Source organism: Chionomys nivalis, chromosome 23 (assembly GCF_950005125.1).
Source record: "Chionomys nivalis chromosome 23, mChiNiv1.1, whole genome shotgun sequence".
Classification (NCBI taxonomy): Eukaryota; Metazoa; Chordata; class Mammalia; order Rodentia; family Cricetidae; genus Chionomys; species Chionomys nivalis.
The window spans coordinates 45,476,088-45,491,527 of record NC_080108.1 but is presented as its reverse complement, the minus strand read 5'-3'; the positions used below and the strand labels follow the sequence as shown (position 1 = coordinate 45,491,527).

The window sequence follows — 15,440 nt, the reverse complement described above, 5'->3', positions numbered from 1 at the left end:
GGCGGATTGACCGAAAGTCTGCATAAGCCGCAACCCGACCCGGCCAGTGACTGCTGCAGGAAGATGGCGGAGCTGCGCGCGCTTGTGGCTGTCAAGAGGGTCATCGACTTCGCTGTGAAGGTGACTTTCCCCACCCTGACTCTGTCCCAGCACCTTGAGACCGCAGCTGTGAGCTTCCAGGATCAGGAGCGTACCCCGCATGGGAGATCCTTCTCAATTTCTATTGCCCTTTGACCAGTCATACCTGGAGCAAAGATCAAGGGCTGTGAGTTTCTGACAATCAGATCCCTGTGGGGTCACGACCGTGCTTCCCTCTTTCCCAGTCCCTTGGTAACTGTGGGCTGGAGGAGTCATAGTTCCTATTTAACACACGGGGAAACTGAGGCTCAAAGTCACTTAGCAAGGGAGAAGCAGAACTTGTGTGTGGGGCCTGCGGTTCAGTCACTTTCTGGCTGCATTACCTACTCTGTAAGTACCCCGCCATCTGCATCCTTGGGACTCAGAAACTGCCTCATGCACATAACCACGGGTTGCTCGAGGACACTCTTTTGCTAGAAAGGGAAGGAGACTTGTGTTTGCTGGAGAAGCGGTTTGAGGACTGGACCCCTGAAGTCCCCAAAAACAAGTTGGCAGAGGCAGCATTGAATCAGACTGGGTTCCAGGCCAGTCTCAATGCTTGGCCTATCCTGAAGGGAAAAAGATGGTGACAGTTCCCCATCATCTTGGGGTGTCCCTTCTGTGTCCTTCACATTTCCTAGCTTTCCTAGCTTAGAACTGTGTACCCAATACAGGTGAAAACTGGCTACAACCGTGACAGTGATACCACCGTCCCCATACCCCCACTGAGGAATGATACAGAAGACAGACTTAGGCATGAAATGGCCACGACTCTAACAGCAGACACTGAAGTGGGCACAAAGTACCAGCAGACACACAGGTCCTGCACAGAGTCTCACCCATTTGTACATCTTCTGCCCTCTTAACCCCATAGAGTGGATGAGGGAACTGAGGCCTGTGGGATCCCCCAGCTGGGGAAGCAGCCAGAGCCAGAAGTCCAGGCAAGTGGGGCTCTTGGCCTGTTTGCTATAGAGAAAACAGGTTGGCTTAAGGATGCTTCTCACAGCCCATGACAGAGATGATACTTCCAGACTTAAAGATACACACATGGGTTCCTGGGATCCGACTCAACCACCATTTATTATTTGTTTGTTTGTTTTGTCTGTGTGCGTGTTGGTGGGGAATCAGATCAAAACCTTTCAAATGCTAGACCAGGCAAGTGCTGTACCATTGAGCTATAGCTCCAATCTTTCATCTGTTTTATTTTTAAAATAATAGTTATTATTTTATTATTTTTATTATCAGGGCCTTTTTATTCAATTTTTAAAAATGATTTCTTTATTTTATGTGCATGGTGTTTTGCCTGTTTGCATGCATGTGTGAGGATGTTGAATACCCTGGAGCTGGGGTTTGCAGACAGTTGTGAGATACCATGTGGATAGCCCGTGTCCTTTGGAAGCGCAGCCAGTGCTCTTAACCACTGAGCCATTTCTCTAGTCCCTAAGTTTATTTTTTAATTATGTCTATGTGTGTAGATATGCACACATAAGTATAGGGGCCTTAAAAGCCAGAATAGGGCATCCGAGCTCCTGAAGCCGGAGTTACAGGTGATTATGAGCTGCCTGATGGGGTGTTGGGAACTAAACCTGGGTCCTTTAGAAACACACCAAGTGTTCTTAACTGCTAAGCTATCTTCCCAGCCCTTAGAGATAGTCTTATTTAGTCTAGGTTAGCCTGGAACTCACAATGATGTTGAGGATGACCTTGAACCCCTGATGGTCCTATCTCCACATCCTAAGTGCTGGGATTACAGGTGTGTACTACCATGCCTGGGTCTCTGTGTTTTATTCCGAGGTGTTTACTAGCCCAGCTGGCCTTAGACGCCCCATCCCCAGTCTCGCTTTGATGCTTGGCCTGTAGCACCTCACCCAGCATCTCACCATCTTGAATCAGCTCTGATCCCAGCACCTGCTAGCGCAGAACATGGGCCATGGTCATTTGTGGTCTGTCCAGTGAGAGCTGCAAGCTAAAAGCGAACCCATCATGGTGTCTACCACATTCCTTTCCTCCGGGTCAGTGGCACTTCCCTCCCAAACTATGCTGGGCTTCCTACTTCCTATCCAACATCTGCTGGCTCACTCCCCTAAGGCAGTCAGGGAGTCAGTCCTTGCTTGCTGCCTAATCACTTGGGCCAGACTTAGGCACCATTCTTTCTCCTAACCCCAAACCTCCTTTGGACTGTCAGTTCCCAGCCCCATTCCTAAAACACCATGGTTTCCTTTCCAGCCCCAGGCCCCAGGCTCCAAGTCTGAGCCCATTAGCCCCTGTTTCACCTGAACCCTAGCTCCAGCCTGCCCCCAGATCTTGGACTCTCCCCTTCAGCTCTTTCTCATAGCCTTGGGGGTTTTTTACATGCAGGACTGTAAATGTATCTTGTCATTCTCAGGGTTCTGTGGTCCCCAGCACTTTCCATACAGAGTCCCAGTTCCTTGGACTGGCTTTGGGGACCCCTTGTTATTTGGTGCCACCATCTATGTCCCTCCTGGGGCCCCCCTTGCCATTTCTGCTTCCATGCCTCCAGCCTGTGCCCCATGTAAACCGATTCCTTTGCCTCTGCCACATTTTCCAGTGTCTTCTTCCTGTCTTGACAATTGTGACAAGTTGATTGTGTCAACTTTGACCCAACCTCCTTTCTCCACAGAACCCTGGTCCTGTTCTGTAATCACTTTCCATAGTATATGGTGGTCCTCTGTTCCCCCCAGTGTGCCACCTGCACCCCCATTTCCAGATTGGCAGCTAGACCAGGTCTATCTCACCTTTGTTTCCACTGTCACCCAGTCCCTCATAGTGTTTACACAAAGATCACCTTTTCTGAGGCCTGCCATGATCCCTTGGCAAAGGTTACAGTGCTCAGGGGCCCTGCCACTCCAGACTCCTACCGTGTAAGCAACGTCACTTCTTGTTGCCATTCTGGAATTTGAAATCTGCTGGGGAAAGAGTGTCTGATGTGTTTGCAGTAGGAACAGTCTCAGGCTGCAGGCAGGCTATCACAAAGGTTCATCCCACTGATAAAATGGCCTTTAACATGTTTTTTTTTAATGTATAAGAATATTTGTCTGTAAATATGTTGTGTGCAGTATTTGCATGCACTGCTCTTGGAGGCCAGGAGAAGGCATCTGATCCCCTAGAACTGAATTTATAGATGGTTGTGAGTCACCATGTGAGTGCTGGGAACTGATTCCCAATCCCCTGCAAGTACAGCCAGTGTTCTTCACCGCTGAGTCCTCTCTCCAGATCCAGAGAGAATGGCCTGGACTCCAAAGCCGCCTGTCTGGGCCACTCTTGTCTCTGTGACTCTGAGAAAGGTAATGAGCCACGCTGAGCCTGTTCTCCCCCCTCTTGGCAGTGGAACCTACTTTATGGGGGTCAATTACTTTTTATTGCATTTGTTTATTTTTGTGGGGGCGGGTCGTGCACATGTCACAGTCCTGCTGTGGAGGCCAGAAGCCAACCCGCCTTGACTGTGTGGGTTTTCGAGATCAAATTCAGGTTGTCAGGCTTGGCAGCAAGTACCCTTATCTACTGAACCATCTCAGTGGCCCAAAAGGGTAGCTCAGGCTAATCTGAAACATCCCCCTCGCACATGTGCCTCTTCAGCGTATCCTGCTGGAAGGGCCGCCACTGTGGATTCCTGAGTTGGGAGAATAGTCCTTGAAACAGCGCCTTCTTCAGTGAGTGCTGCTAACTGTTTGAACTGAGAATGATTGATGGGAGCCTCTTTAGCAACCTTAAAATATAGCCAGTGCCTGCAGAAATGGAAAAGGTGGTATTAATAGGTATTTGGCAACTCTCTGATGTTTGGTTATGGTCAGGGGCACATTTTCCATAAGGGTTAACTCTCTTTGAGTTACACAGGAGAGGCTGGGTAATTTGAGGCCGCCCCACCCCTTCAGTGAGACTCCCCACACCTTCCCTTTACGACCTACACACTTGCGCCTCCCAGCCTCAGGTGCCACCCGTGTGACCTCCCATCAGGCCTTGCTGCTCTGCTTGTCCTGTTCCTACCAGTGCCCTTTCCCATTGAGCTGCATTAAGAAAAGTCTGGCACACACCCAAACAGAAGCCTGTGCACTGTGTCAAAGGCCCCGGAAAGGCTGCCAGGAGCTGCATTTTAAAACTCCCTCTTTAAAAGCAAGTGTGTGTGTGTGTGTGTGTGCACATACATGCACAAGCAGGCTTACGTGTATGTGCCATGGGCCTAAGTCAGAGGTTCTCTCCTTTCACCGTGTGGTCCTGGGAATCAAAGGCAGGTTGTCAGGCTTGGCAGCAGGCACCTGTGCACACTGAGCCTGCTCACTGGACCTCTATTTCCTTTATCTTCATTTGTTTTTGTTTTTTTTTCATGTGTCCTATCCTGGCCTTGAACTCCTAATTCTCCTGCTTCTGCCTCCCAAATACTGGGATTATAGGTGTGCACCCTTACACTCTGCGCATAGAAACCCCTTTCCTTGTAATCTTATCTACCCAGGAAGCCTCCTCTTGAACACTAGAAGTTCAAGGCCAGCCCAAGCTACCATGGATCCAAGGCATTCTGAGCAATGTAATAATAATACCCCATCTCAAAATTAAAGGGGGGGCACATTGCTGATGATGTAGTTCAGCGATCCAGTGTTTACCTAGAACAAGGCAATCTCTGGGTTGTGTCTCTTCAAGGGAATAAGAAATAGTTTATTTTAGAGCCATTTTGAGTGACTATGGCCCAGCAACACAGATTAAGGTTACCAAATTACATCTTCCAATGTGGAAGCGGTTTCATGAAGTTTTCATAGTTTTTCAGAACAAAGAAAGTCATAGATCAAGGCAAGTTTAAAATACACTAGTGGTGTGCAGAGAGGCAGGTTCATTGAGATGGGGGAGGCTTTTCTATAGGCCTAAAATGCTACATGGTAGCATTCTTAGCCTTTGGATTGGTGGGAGCTAGTGGTCTGCTAAGTTAATAGATTCTAAAAGTTTTTATCTATTAGTCCCAAGATGTTAGTTCAGATGCACAGGAGGGCCAAGACTAAGCTAGAACTAGCCCACGATAAGGTGATTAGCCTCTGACGGTCAGCATTCCAATCTTTCCACAGCCCCATTCTCATCAGTTGAAATCTGCAGACACAGTTTCTTTTCAGGACTTTTCTAAACAAACAAACAAAAAAAACCCTCTTGGATGTAGTAGACACAACTGCTAACACCATAGAGCCTCCTGCTACTAAGACAGTCTTAAGTTAGACCCCCTCCCTCTGCTCCCACTTCCTCCCTGGGTGATCTTGGATCAGCACTTGGTTTCTCGTGCCTCAGTTACCCCAACGTGGCAATAGCAGTGACCAAGTTCCCTGACTGTTAGGACAAGCTTCAAGAATTAAGGCTGCTAGCATGAATTAGACCCTTGAAGCAGGGCTGCCTCCATGGGCCAAAGCTTAGGCTGCTGAGTCATCTGAATTCATGTCTGAAGGACCAGCAAGAGAGGGCTGGAGATGCCCCTCAGTGGCGGGGTGCTTGCTGTCGTGCTAGGCTGACCCTCAGTTCTGTAGATGTGTCAAGCCAGCTGTCGTTTGCTGGCTCGGTCCCTCCCGGTAGCTGGAAACATGTTGGGTGCCTTTAAAGGGGGCTCACTGAGCAGGCAAGTTGGCAGATTACCTTGACCCCTTTTTGTATCCAAGGGGTCCACAGTGAGATCAGCCCTGGGCCTTCCCCAACTTAACCAGCACAAGCTTTTCCTGCGGAGGGGGTTTTCCTCCCTGTCTTAAAAGAGGAAACTCATATATGACATTTTTTTTAAAAAGATAGGGTCTCAACCCAAGTTGGTCTCAAGTTTTGTAGCCAAAGATAAGCTTGCACTTCAGATTCTTCCATTTCTTCTGTCCGAAATTCTGGAGTTACAGGCCCATATCACCATACTTGATTTATCTGGTCCTGGGGGTGGAGCCCAGGGCTGCTTGCATGCCACGCAAGCACTCTGCAAACTAGGCTACATCCCCAGCCCTATCTTGAACTTTGTTTTTTAAGGTAAAGGTTTTTGTTTTTATTTTCCTTGCTGGCATGTCTAAGTGCATGGGGAGGTGCTTTGGGACCTTAGTTGTGACCTTGTAAGGCAGGCAGTTCTCACCAGTTTGTTGGCCAGGATTTGCTTCACAGGTAGTTGATGTGGGATTCCCCTCTGTATGCTGTGAATACCATTGGTTAATAAAGAAATTGGCTTGGCCTGATAGGGTAGAGTAGAGCTAGGTGGGGAAAACTAAACTGAATGCTGGGAGAAAGAACATGGAGTCAGAGAGAACCCATGTAGCCCCACCAGAGACAGACGCTGGAACTTTACCTGGGAAGCCACAGCCACATAGCAATACACAGATTACTAGAAATGGGTTAAATTAAGATGTAAGAGTTAGCCAATATGAAGCTAGAACTAATGGACCAAGCACTGATTTAATTAATACAGTTTCTGTGTGGTTATTTTGGTTCTGGGTGGCTGGGATGAACAAGCAGCCTCTTACAACAGGTAGTGATGTATAGGACAATTCAGAACTAGGGCTGTTAACCTAGAATTCATGAGGATCACAACTCTAGAGCTAGCCTGGGCCACAGAGCAAGTTTAAGGCCAGCATGGGTAAATTTGTAAGACCCTATTTCAACATAAAAAGAGCCAACTGGTGGAATGCCTGCCTAAAATCTACCAATGAGGAGCTGGGGTCCTGCCTCAGTGTTAGAACCCCCATTAACGTCTCCCAGTGAGGGATTGGGGTGTGACTCAGTGGGAGAATCCCACCTAGAATCCCTCCAGTGTGGCTCAGAGGTAGAACCTCTGCCTTGCATGCCTTTGAAAGGCCATAGGTGCCTATCACAGAAGTCAGTGCTGCTGGTCTCTCTACCATGAAGCCACCCTGGACTGCACTGGCTTCCCTTAACTCTGTCCACTCTCCCAACTCCTTTCTGCGGCAGGCTGCTGCAAACTTCCCTGGAATACTGTTCCTCACACTTTACTGGGTTGACCTCGGTCCTCTTTCAGATCTTAGCCTGAGGGCTACTATCCCGTGGAGCTCTTGCCTAACAGCTTCCTCAGGCCCCTGTTGCCACCCCTCAACAGCTTCAGAAAGTCCTGGAAATCATCAGGTGGTGCCTCAGGGGCTGCCAGACTGGGATGCCTTCAACTAGGCATGCAGCTCAAAGCCTGCTCCCTCCTCTGTGCATGGCATGATGAGAGCTGGCCTCTGAGGCTAGATCACTGCGTGAGGATAAGCCAGGGACTTTTCATTTGTGGTGGGTAGCAGTACCGAGTACCGCTAATGACATGCACCTGTAAGCCTGGCGCTAGCGCTGAAGGAAATCCTTTGATCTCTGTGTGCAACCCATAACACATAAAGGCACAGACAAATGCACACAAATTATATTATATACTAATTGTGTGTTGTATGTGCACATGTGAATACAGTACATAACGATGCCAGAAGAGGGTGTCAGACCCCCTAGAGCTAGGGTTATAGGCAGATGTGGTACTCCAGTCCTCTGGAAGAGCAGCGAGTCTTTAAAAAGTATACAGCCTTTACTAAACCAATTCTCCGCTGGACCTCTTAAGAGGGTGCTCTGCCCACATCCTGAGTTCGGGTTTATGGAACTAAATTTGGCTGTTTGTTTTCAGCTGATCTCACTGCACAGCCTGCCCTCAAGCTCCTGAACCTCTTGCCTCAGCCACCCTTGTGTTTGGATTTCCTGGTAGGTGTTGTTCACTGGGGCTAAAGTATACAAAACTTTTTCCCATAAATACACACGTGTGTGTATACACACACACACACACACACAAACACACACGTGCATATGCCAAGGCTAGAGACAGAGTCCAGACAACCATGTCAAATGACTCTCTGCTGAGTAAAATCTGAGTGAGATGAGAGGGTGGCCTGGCATCACCTGCGAGTTCTACGGGTTCAGAACCCATGACCCTAGGCAAGGTCGTGGCCCTTTGTGGACCTCTGCGGTCTCCATCTCGCTGTTCAAGGGTCAGCACTCTCTGACACTGTGCCTTGCCTGTCTGCCACACAGATCCGGGTAAAGCCTGACAAGTCAGGAGTGGTCACCGATGGCGTGAAGCATTCCATGAACCCTTTCTGTGAGATCGCGGTGGAGGAGGCTGTGCGGCTCAAAGAGAAGAAGCTGGTAAAGGAGGTCATTGCTGTCAGCTGTGGCCCCGCCCAATGCCAGGTACCCAGGGACCCTGAGTGGGAGTGAGGAGGCTGGGACCGAGGGCCTAGACTCAGGTCTGAGGGAGGAGGCTGGGGACTGGATCCTGGGTCTGAGGGAGGAGGCTGGGGACTGGATCCTGGGTCTGAGGGAGGAGGGATAGGGCCTAGACCCTAGGTCTGAGAGGAGACGGGGTCTGGGGACTCTTGGTCAGGAGCATGTTGAAGATGTCTAGTTAACTGCTCTGCCCTCTTCAGGAGACCATCCGCACTGCTCTGGCTATGGGTGCAGACAGAGGCATTCATGTGGAGGTGCCAGCGGCACAGGCAGAAAGCTTGGGCCCTTTACAGGTGGCCCGGGTCCTCGCCAAGCTGGCCGAGAAGGAGAAGGTGGACCTTCTGTTCCTGGGCAAGCAGGTTGGTGTGCCAGTCCTTCAGTTGCCCACCCCTCCTCGCACTGCTTGGGGTTGAGACCACTGCAGCAGGCTCAGGCTGGCAGCACAGGCCACTGTGAGCGTCAGAAAGATGCTTTTGGTCAAGTTCGGAGTTCAGCAAGCTGTGGTTTGGGCTCACATGGGTGAGACAGGCCTGGCACAAGCCAGGGGCAGTGTAGGACATGCTGAGTCTGGCTCGATAGCTGTGTCTGTGTTTGGGACAGGAGTGTGAACAACCGAAGAATGTGCTGAGTGGGGGGTCAGACCCTGGGGTGTGAGGGCTAAGACATGGGAGGTGGGGGTGGGTAGGAATTCGGGAGACTGGCCTGGCCTTGAAGCAGACTTGAGTGTGTTTGTTGTAGAGCACTGGCCAGTCTGTGAGCAGGAGACAGGGTCTCCTCTGGGGCCAGGATGAATGGCCGGAGTTGGGGGAAGGTAGCCCAAAGCTGCACTGGGCTTGCTGAGGCAGTCTTGTCCCTATTTCACCTGTCCCCTCTGGAGACTCAGGGACACTGCCCTTCCTGTGGGAGCTGCCTCCTCCACCCGTCTCACAAAGATAAGCTTCCAGGCTAGAGAGAGGACTCAGCAGTTAAGAACACTGAGTTCAGTCCCAGCAACCACATGGTGGCTCACAACCATCTATAGTGGGATCTGATGGCCTCTTATGGTGTAAAGTCATACATACAGATAAAGCACTCATACATAAAATAAGGAAATACTTTTTAAAAAGGATACACTTCATGGTGTCACGGGAGGAGGGCAGAAGAAGGGGGATGTGGGAACAGCCACAGGCAGTGGGGAGGAGGGGGATGATGAGGTTATGAATGGGTACTGAGAATGTGGGAGATCAATGAGGCATAGACGCAGAGAATGCAGGAAGCCAAAGAGGCAGCTGGGGTCCTAGGGATGGGAGAAGGGGCTCCAGGGCTAGCCTTGGGAAGAGGGTATAAGTGCAGGTCATGGGAATCCTGCCAGCATGGTAAAGTCAGATAATGGAAGACATTACCAAAAGCTAGGGAATCACAGCAGAATCCATAAACTGAGGCCAAGTGCTAAATCAGGGAACAAACCAAAAAGACAAGGACCTGGTGGGGTTGGCGTCCAGGGCTCCCTGGTACTAGGTGTTGGCAGCTGGCATTTAGCAGCCCCAGGAATATCACGATTTCATGATCCATCTTGAGTCCTGTGCCCCCACCACCACCAATCAGTGAGTGTGAAGGGAAGGGTGGATAGAATATTCTTACTGCCTTTGCTCCTTCCTGTTTCCACTGTGGCAGGCACAGATCCTGGCTGCCTTGTGGAAGTTAGGTGAATGAACGACCGACCGCACAGAGGTCAAAAGGGATGCCCAGTGCCTCCATATCCCTGCACAAGTGACTGCTTATTCCCTTGGTCCCAGGGAAGAAGTCATTGTAGAATAGGAATTAACAATCTATGGCTCCAGGAAACATCTGCTTTGCCAATAAAGTTTTATTGGTACAGCCATACTTGTTTATTTACATACTTCCTGTAGCCAGGGTGCTATGCGATCTGCTTGTACAGCTTGCAAAGCCTAAGTACTTCCCGCCTTGCCTGCTGAGCACTCTTACTGATAAGAAGTCTAAACGGGCTGGAACAAGCCCAGGCATCATCATGAAGTCCTTCCTCTCTCTGCCTACCAGGCCATTGATGACGACTGTAACCAGACAGGTCAGATGACAGCTGGACTTCTGGACTGGCCGCAGGTGAGGCTGGGGTAAGGAGCACCTGACCTCATCCTCCAAGCCCAACCCCTCCCTGGGACCTTTGCACCTTCCGTCTTCGCCTCCTGCTGTGCTGTCTTCCATGGCTTTCTGGTTCTCTCAATGCCCTGCTTCACATCTCTGCTCAGAGGATCTTTCTTGCCCTCACTGGATGAGGCAATGTTCTGAAGAGACAACTTTACCAGTTACTAGACTATCAGGATTTTTTGTAACAACTTTACTGAGAAATCAGGGACCTACAGTAAGCTGTGCACCTAAAGCATATGATTTACAATGAGAGACTTTGTCTCAAAATATAAGGTGGAGGGCTGGCATGAGGACTCAGTGATAAAGGTGCCTACCACCCAGCCTGCTGAGCTGAATTTGATCCCCTAGACCCACGGTAGGAAAAAAACAAACTCCCCCAACATACACACACACACACACACACACACACACACACTAAAAAAATTAAATAAAAAATAGATGTAAATTTTAAGAGTAATAAGATGGAGCATGGCTGAGGAAGACATCAGCTGTTGTCCCCTGGACTCCACACGCACCTGTACACCCACACAGGTGCAAAGCCACACGAAGTTCACCATCTGGCACATTTTGACACAGGGTTTACCCATGAATTCATTTCCAGAGTCATAATGCACCTCGAATATCAGGTTTTAAATTTAAACTAATGAGGACATGGTGAGAGGACTCAACAGGTAAAGGCTCTTGGTGGCAAGTCTGACCACCTGACTGCCATCCCTGAGAAGGAGCTGCTCATTTCCTTCCTCTACCTCTTGAGTACGGGGGTGATAGGCCTGCCCCAGTTTACGTGGTGCTGGGGATGGAACGCAAGGCCTTGTGCATAGCAGGCAAGCATTGTACCAACTGAATTACATCCCCCACCTCCAAGTTCCTGATTCTATAGCAGAGCTGAAATCTTTAGCTAGTATTGAGGACAGGAGAGATGGCTTGAAAGTTAATGGCATGGTTCCCAGTACCCGTGTCAGGAAGCTTACTGCCTGTGACTCCAGTTCCAGGGGATTCAACACCCCCTTCTGGGCACTGTAGGCAATGTTCTTGTGTATGTGTCTGTGTGTGTATGTGCACATGTGTGTGCACACACATAATAAAAATCATGAATGTGGCTAGTGTTAAAATAGCAAAGGTGACCGTAGCTGAGACAATGTAAACAAAGCAGAGTCAAGGAAGTGACGTGTCTAGTGTGTTCTACCCTTTCTCCCTCTATCTCTTAAAGACTTTTTTATTATTTTTATTTACATATATGTGTGTATCTGTCTGAATGTGTGTGGTTGCCCTCAGAAACCAGAGGTGGCATTGGATCCCCTACAACTGGGGCCTGGGAATTGAACTTGGATCCTCTGGAAGGGCACTAAGTGTTCTTAACTTACCTTCTCTCTAGCTCCTAGATTTATTTTATTGTTAATTTTGTTGTGGGGGAGGGGTGCTATGTGTGCAGGTGCCTACAGAGGCCAGAAGAGGGCATCAGATTCCTGGAGCTGTAGTTACAGGCAGTTGTAAGCACCCAAATGGATGCTGGGAAGCAGACTCAGGACCTCTGCAAGATCAACAAGTGCTTTTAACCACCGAGTCACCTCTCCGGCCCCATTGCCACATTTGAATAAAAACATGGAGATGAGCCCGCACCCGTGTTTGCTTGCTGTCTGTCACCCCTGATTTTACGTGTCACACGGACTCTTGTCTTCGAGGCTCACCTGCTCGTTTCGCCCCTCTTTGCTTATGCTCAGCGCCTGTTTTGAATTGACTTTTCTCTGACGCTGTCCCCTCCAGGGCACATTCGCCTCTCAGTTGACACTGGAGGGAGACAAGATAAAAGTGGAGCGGGAAATCGATGGGGGTCTGGAGACCATACGCCTGAAGCTGCCATCTGTGGTGACTGCCGACCTGAGGCTCAATGAGCCTCGCTATGCCACCCTGCCCAACATCATGGTGAGTGGTTGGGGCAAGCCGCTGGGGCCGATCATGGGAAGGACTGGTGCCTCCTCAGTATTGGATGGCGCAAGGGATAACATCCGAAGGAGTGGTCACCTGGCCATCTTGGCTAACGGTTCCCAGGCTCTTCTCTGCCGGTGGTAAAGTTAACAGGCTACCGTAGCGACAGGGGAACCTGTCAGGGTCACAGCTGGTAGAGGTCTCTGCAGACCCCAGCGGGGTTTCTTCCTGTCATCCTAGCCAGTGGGAGTTCACTAGACAAGCCTGGACAAATTGCACGGCTTCGTCCAGTCACCTTAGCTCACGAGGGAAGGCTCATGGTTATCTGCCAGCCGGCAGTCACTGTATAGGGTGTCTTGGTGGGACCTAAGGTCTCTTGGTCAAAAGGAATTGATCCTAAGTCCTCACAGCAAACAAGATAAGTTCTTTCAGTCTGCTTGACCAGAATGGTGTTTGGTGAGTCACCTTGGCCAATACGGAAGGTTGAGTGGGTCACCTTGTCTATTAGGAGGATTCAGTGGGTCAAGCCAGCCAATGTGGAGGCTTCAGTAGGTCAGCTCAGCTGCAACCTCTTCTCCCTGTGCTCCATGAGAAGCTTAGTATGAGTCACTAAGGGAGATAGATCTTCTGCTGTAATGGAGCATCCCAGGGCGTCCCAGCCTGTAGGAATAGACTACTTCCAGTGTAACTGTGAGAAAGTATAGCCCTGGCCAGCAGGGAGGTCCTGAGGGATGCTGGCGACAGCTAGCCTCTGTGTCTGCACCACTCACCGAGAGGAGGTAGGGTCAGGATGGGCTTAGCCCTGTAAGCCACCAATTCCTGTGTGCAGAAAGCCAAGAAGAAGAAAATTGAAGTGATGAAGCCTGGAGACCTGGGTGTGGACCTGACCTCCAAGGTCTCTGTGATCAGTGTGGAGGAGCCCCCTCAACGCTTGGCAGGAGTCAAGGTGGAGACCACAGAGGATCTGGTGGCCAAGTTGAAGGAGGTGGGGCGGATCTGAGACCCTCCCTGGTACTCTGCAATAAAACTGTGCCTTTCCAAGACACTGCCTCTGTTTCCTCATTCTGTGGATGTCCATCCGTTGATTCAGTCATCCAACAACGTGACAGGCCCTGTGCAGGGTGAGGCTGAGGAGCGAGCCTTTGAGTCACAGCCTGCCATGGACTTCAGTGTGATGGAATGGAAGCTGGTGGAAGCCACTGTAGTACAGACTGATGAGGGCTGGGCAAGAGATGCACATTGACCTTTGGGTCTTCTCGGGATACCTAGCCTGACTGGTGGGATCACAGAACCTTCTTGAAGATGGTGTTCAGATGAGTGCTGGAAGAATATCGGGGAGACAAGGGCTCATAGCTGCAGAGGGTTTGGGTAGTCTGACATCTGACTAGACAGATCCCTACTGAGACTTGGCACAAAAAGGAATGAGGCTAGAGGCTGTTGTCTTCTGAGGGACACATAGGCCAGGAAGACATTGAAAGCCTGTGGCCTGGGTCTGTGGTTCAGTGGCAGAGCACTTGTCTAGCATTAAGACACCTGCATTCCACTCCAGCAACAGAAGACTCAAGCCAAGTCAAAGATGGTGGCTGTTGACTAGAATCCCAGCGGCAGGCTGAGGCAGGAGGAATGCTGTGAGTGTGAGGCCAGTGTGGGCCTCACACAGAGCAAACAACAGACGAATTCTCAGGTGAGATGACGAGGCCAGGGCCCTATGATCAGATGTAGAGACTCTAGATGCCCACACTAGTCCTTGCCAAGCTGTCCCCGGCAGACCAGAGCACATGGCACTGCGTGGTGTCACAGTGAGGAGACCCCACCTCTGGCTGATTCTAGCTCCAGGATCCTGAGGCAGATGATCTTTGAGTCAAGGCTGCAGCTCATCAGGTGGGATTAGAATAATAATAGCTGTGAATTCAGTTTGCTTTTTGTGACATGACTTCATGGCTTCAAACCGCGTTAGGCTTAGATTGCTCACGAGTCTGTAGTTTGGACCTGTGCTGTGGTCCTCTGCACTGTAATCGAGGTGCGTGAGCCCCCCCAAAGCTTTTTGTTTAAGAGGAGATTTTTTTATTTATTTATGTGTATAGTGTGTGTGCGTGTGGCAGGAGGGTTTGTGTGCATGATTAAAGGCACCTCTGGGAGCCAGAGGCAAAGGGTCTGTTGGAGTTAGGGTCACAGGTGGCTGTGAACCGCCGACGGGTGCTGGCAAGAGCAGACGGGAACTGGAAGAGACCACTTAGCCTGAGTCTTTCCGCCAGCCCTAGAATATCTTTGGTTTATTTTTGAAGGTTTCATAGATATATACAATATATCTTGTCAGGCATGATGATGCAGACATTTAATTCCAGCCCTGGGGAGTCAGAGGCAGAAGCAGGCAGGTCTCTGTGAGTTCAAGGCCATCTTGGTCTATATACCAAGTTCCAGGACAGCCAGAACCACATAGTGAGACCCTGTCTCCTCCAGTATGTCCCCACCCTATCTTCGCAACGTCATATTTTTAAATAATGTTTGTAACCCTCTAATTCCAGTCAGTCCTGCCCGCTATAATATGGATCGATCTTGTTGGCTAATTCTTGTGCAGATAACCACAGTTACTAGTGTTACGGCACTTTGGCCCTCCTCCAACGGTTACATTCTTTCTGCCCCTTCTGTGGTGTTCGGGTGGCAGAGGGAATGGTACTGATGTCCATTTAGGGCTGAGCACTCAAAAGTCACTTAATCTCACCAAGATGGTTGGCAGCCTCTGAGAGACCCACGGAGACTCTGAGGGGAGACGAGTAGTCTGCTGAGCCACGGCATCTCTGAGGGGAGAGGAGTAGTCTGCTGAGCCCATGGCATCTCTGAGACAGCTGAAAACAGGCAGGCCTTATGGGGAGACACTTTTAAAACGTGCTCTCACAAACTGGAAGGGAAGATGAGGAGCAGAGCTGTGCTTGCAGTGCACACGGCTGTGAAGGGTGTAGGAATGGTACAGGCGCATAGATGCAGTGCACACGGCTGTGAAGGGTGCAGGAATGGTACGGGCTCATGGATGTAGTGAA

General features: G+C 50.0%; 1 protein-coding gene across 1 annotated transcript; it reads left to right on the top strand.

The window, feature by feature from the left end:
• On the top strand, positions 1-13,439 carry Etfb (electron transfer flavoprotein subunit beta). Its single transcript, XM_057756392.1, has 6 exons — positions 1-120; positions 8,137-8,295; positions 8,532-8,690; positions 10,369-10,431; positions 12,241-12,399; positions 13,232-13,439. Exons 1-6 carry the CDS (start codon positions 64-66, stop codon positions 13,400-13,402), a joined length of 768 nt encoding a protein of 255 aa, XP_057612375.1. The 5' UTR covers positions 1-63; the 3' UTR covers positions 13,403-13,439.
• Positions 13,440-15,440: the final 2,001 nt, after the last annotated feature.

Coding starts and splice junctions, on each gene's coding strand:
- Etfb (XM_057756392.1), top strand. CDS start 64: ATGGCGGAGCTGCGCGCGCTTGTGGCTGTCAAGAGGGTCATCGACTTC. Junction 121..8,136: donor TCATCGACTTCGCTGTGAAG/GTGACTTTCCCC, acceptor TCTGCCACACAG/ATCCGGGTAAAGCCTGACAA. Junction 8,296..8,531: donor GTGGCCCCGCCCAATGCCAG/GTACCCAGGGAC, acceptor TGCCCTCTTCAG/GAGACCATCCGCACTGCTCT.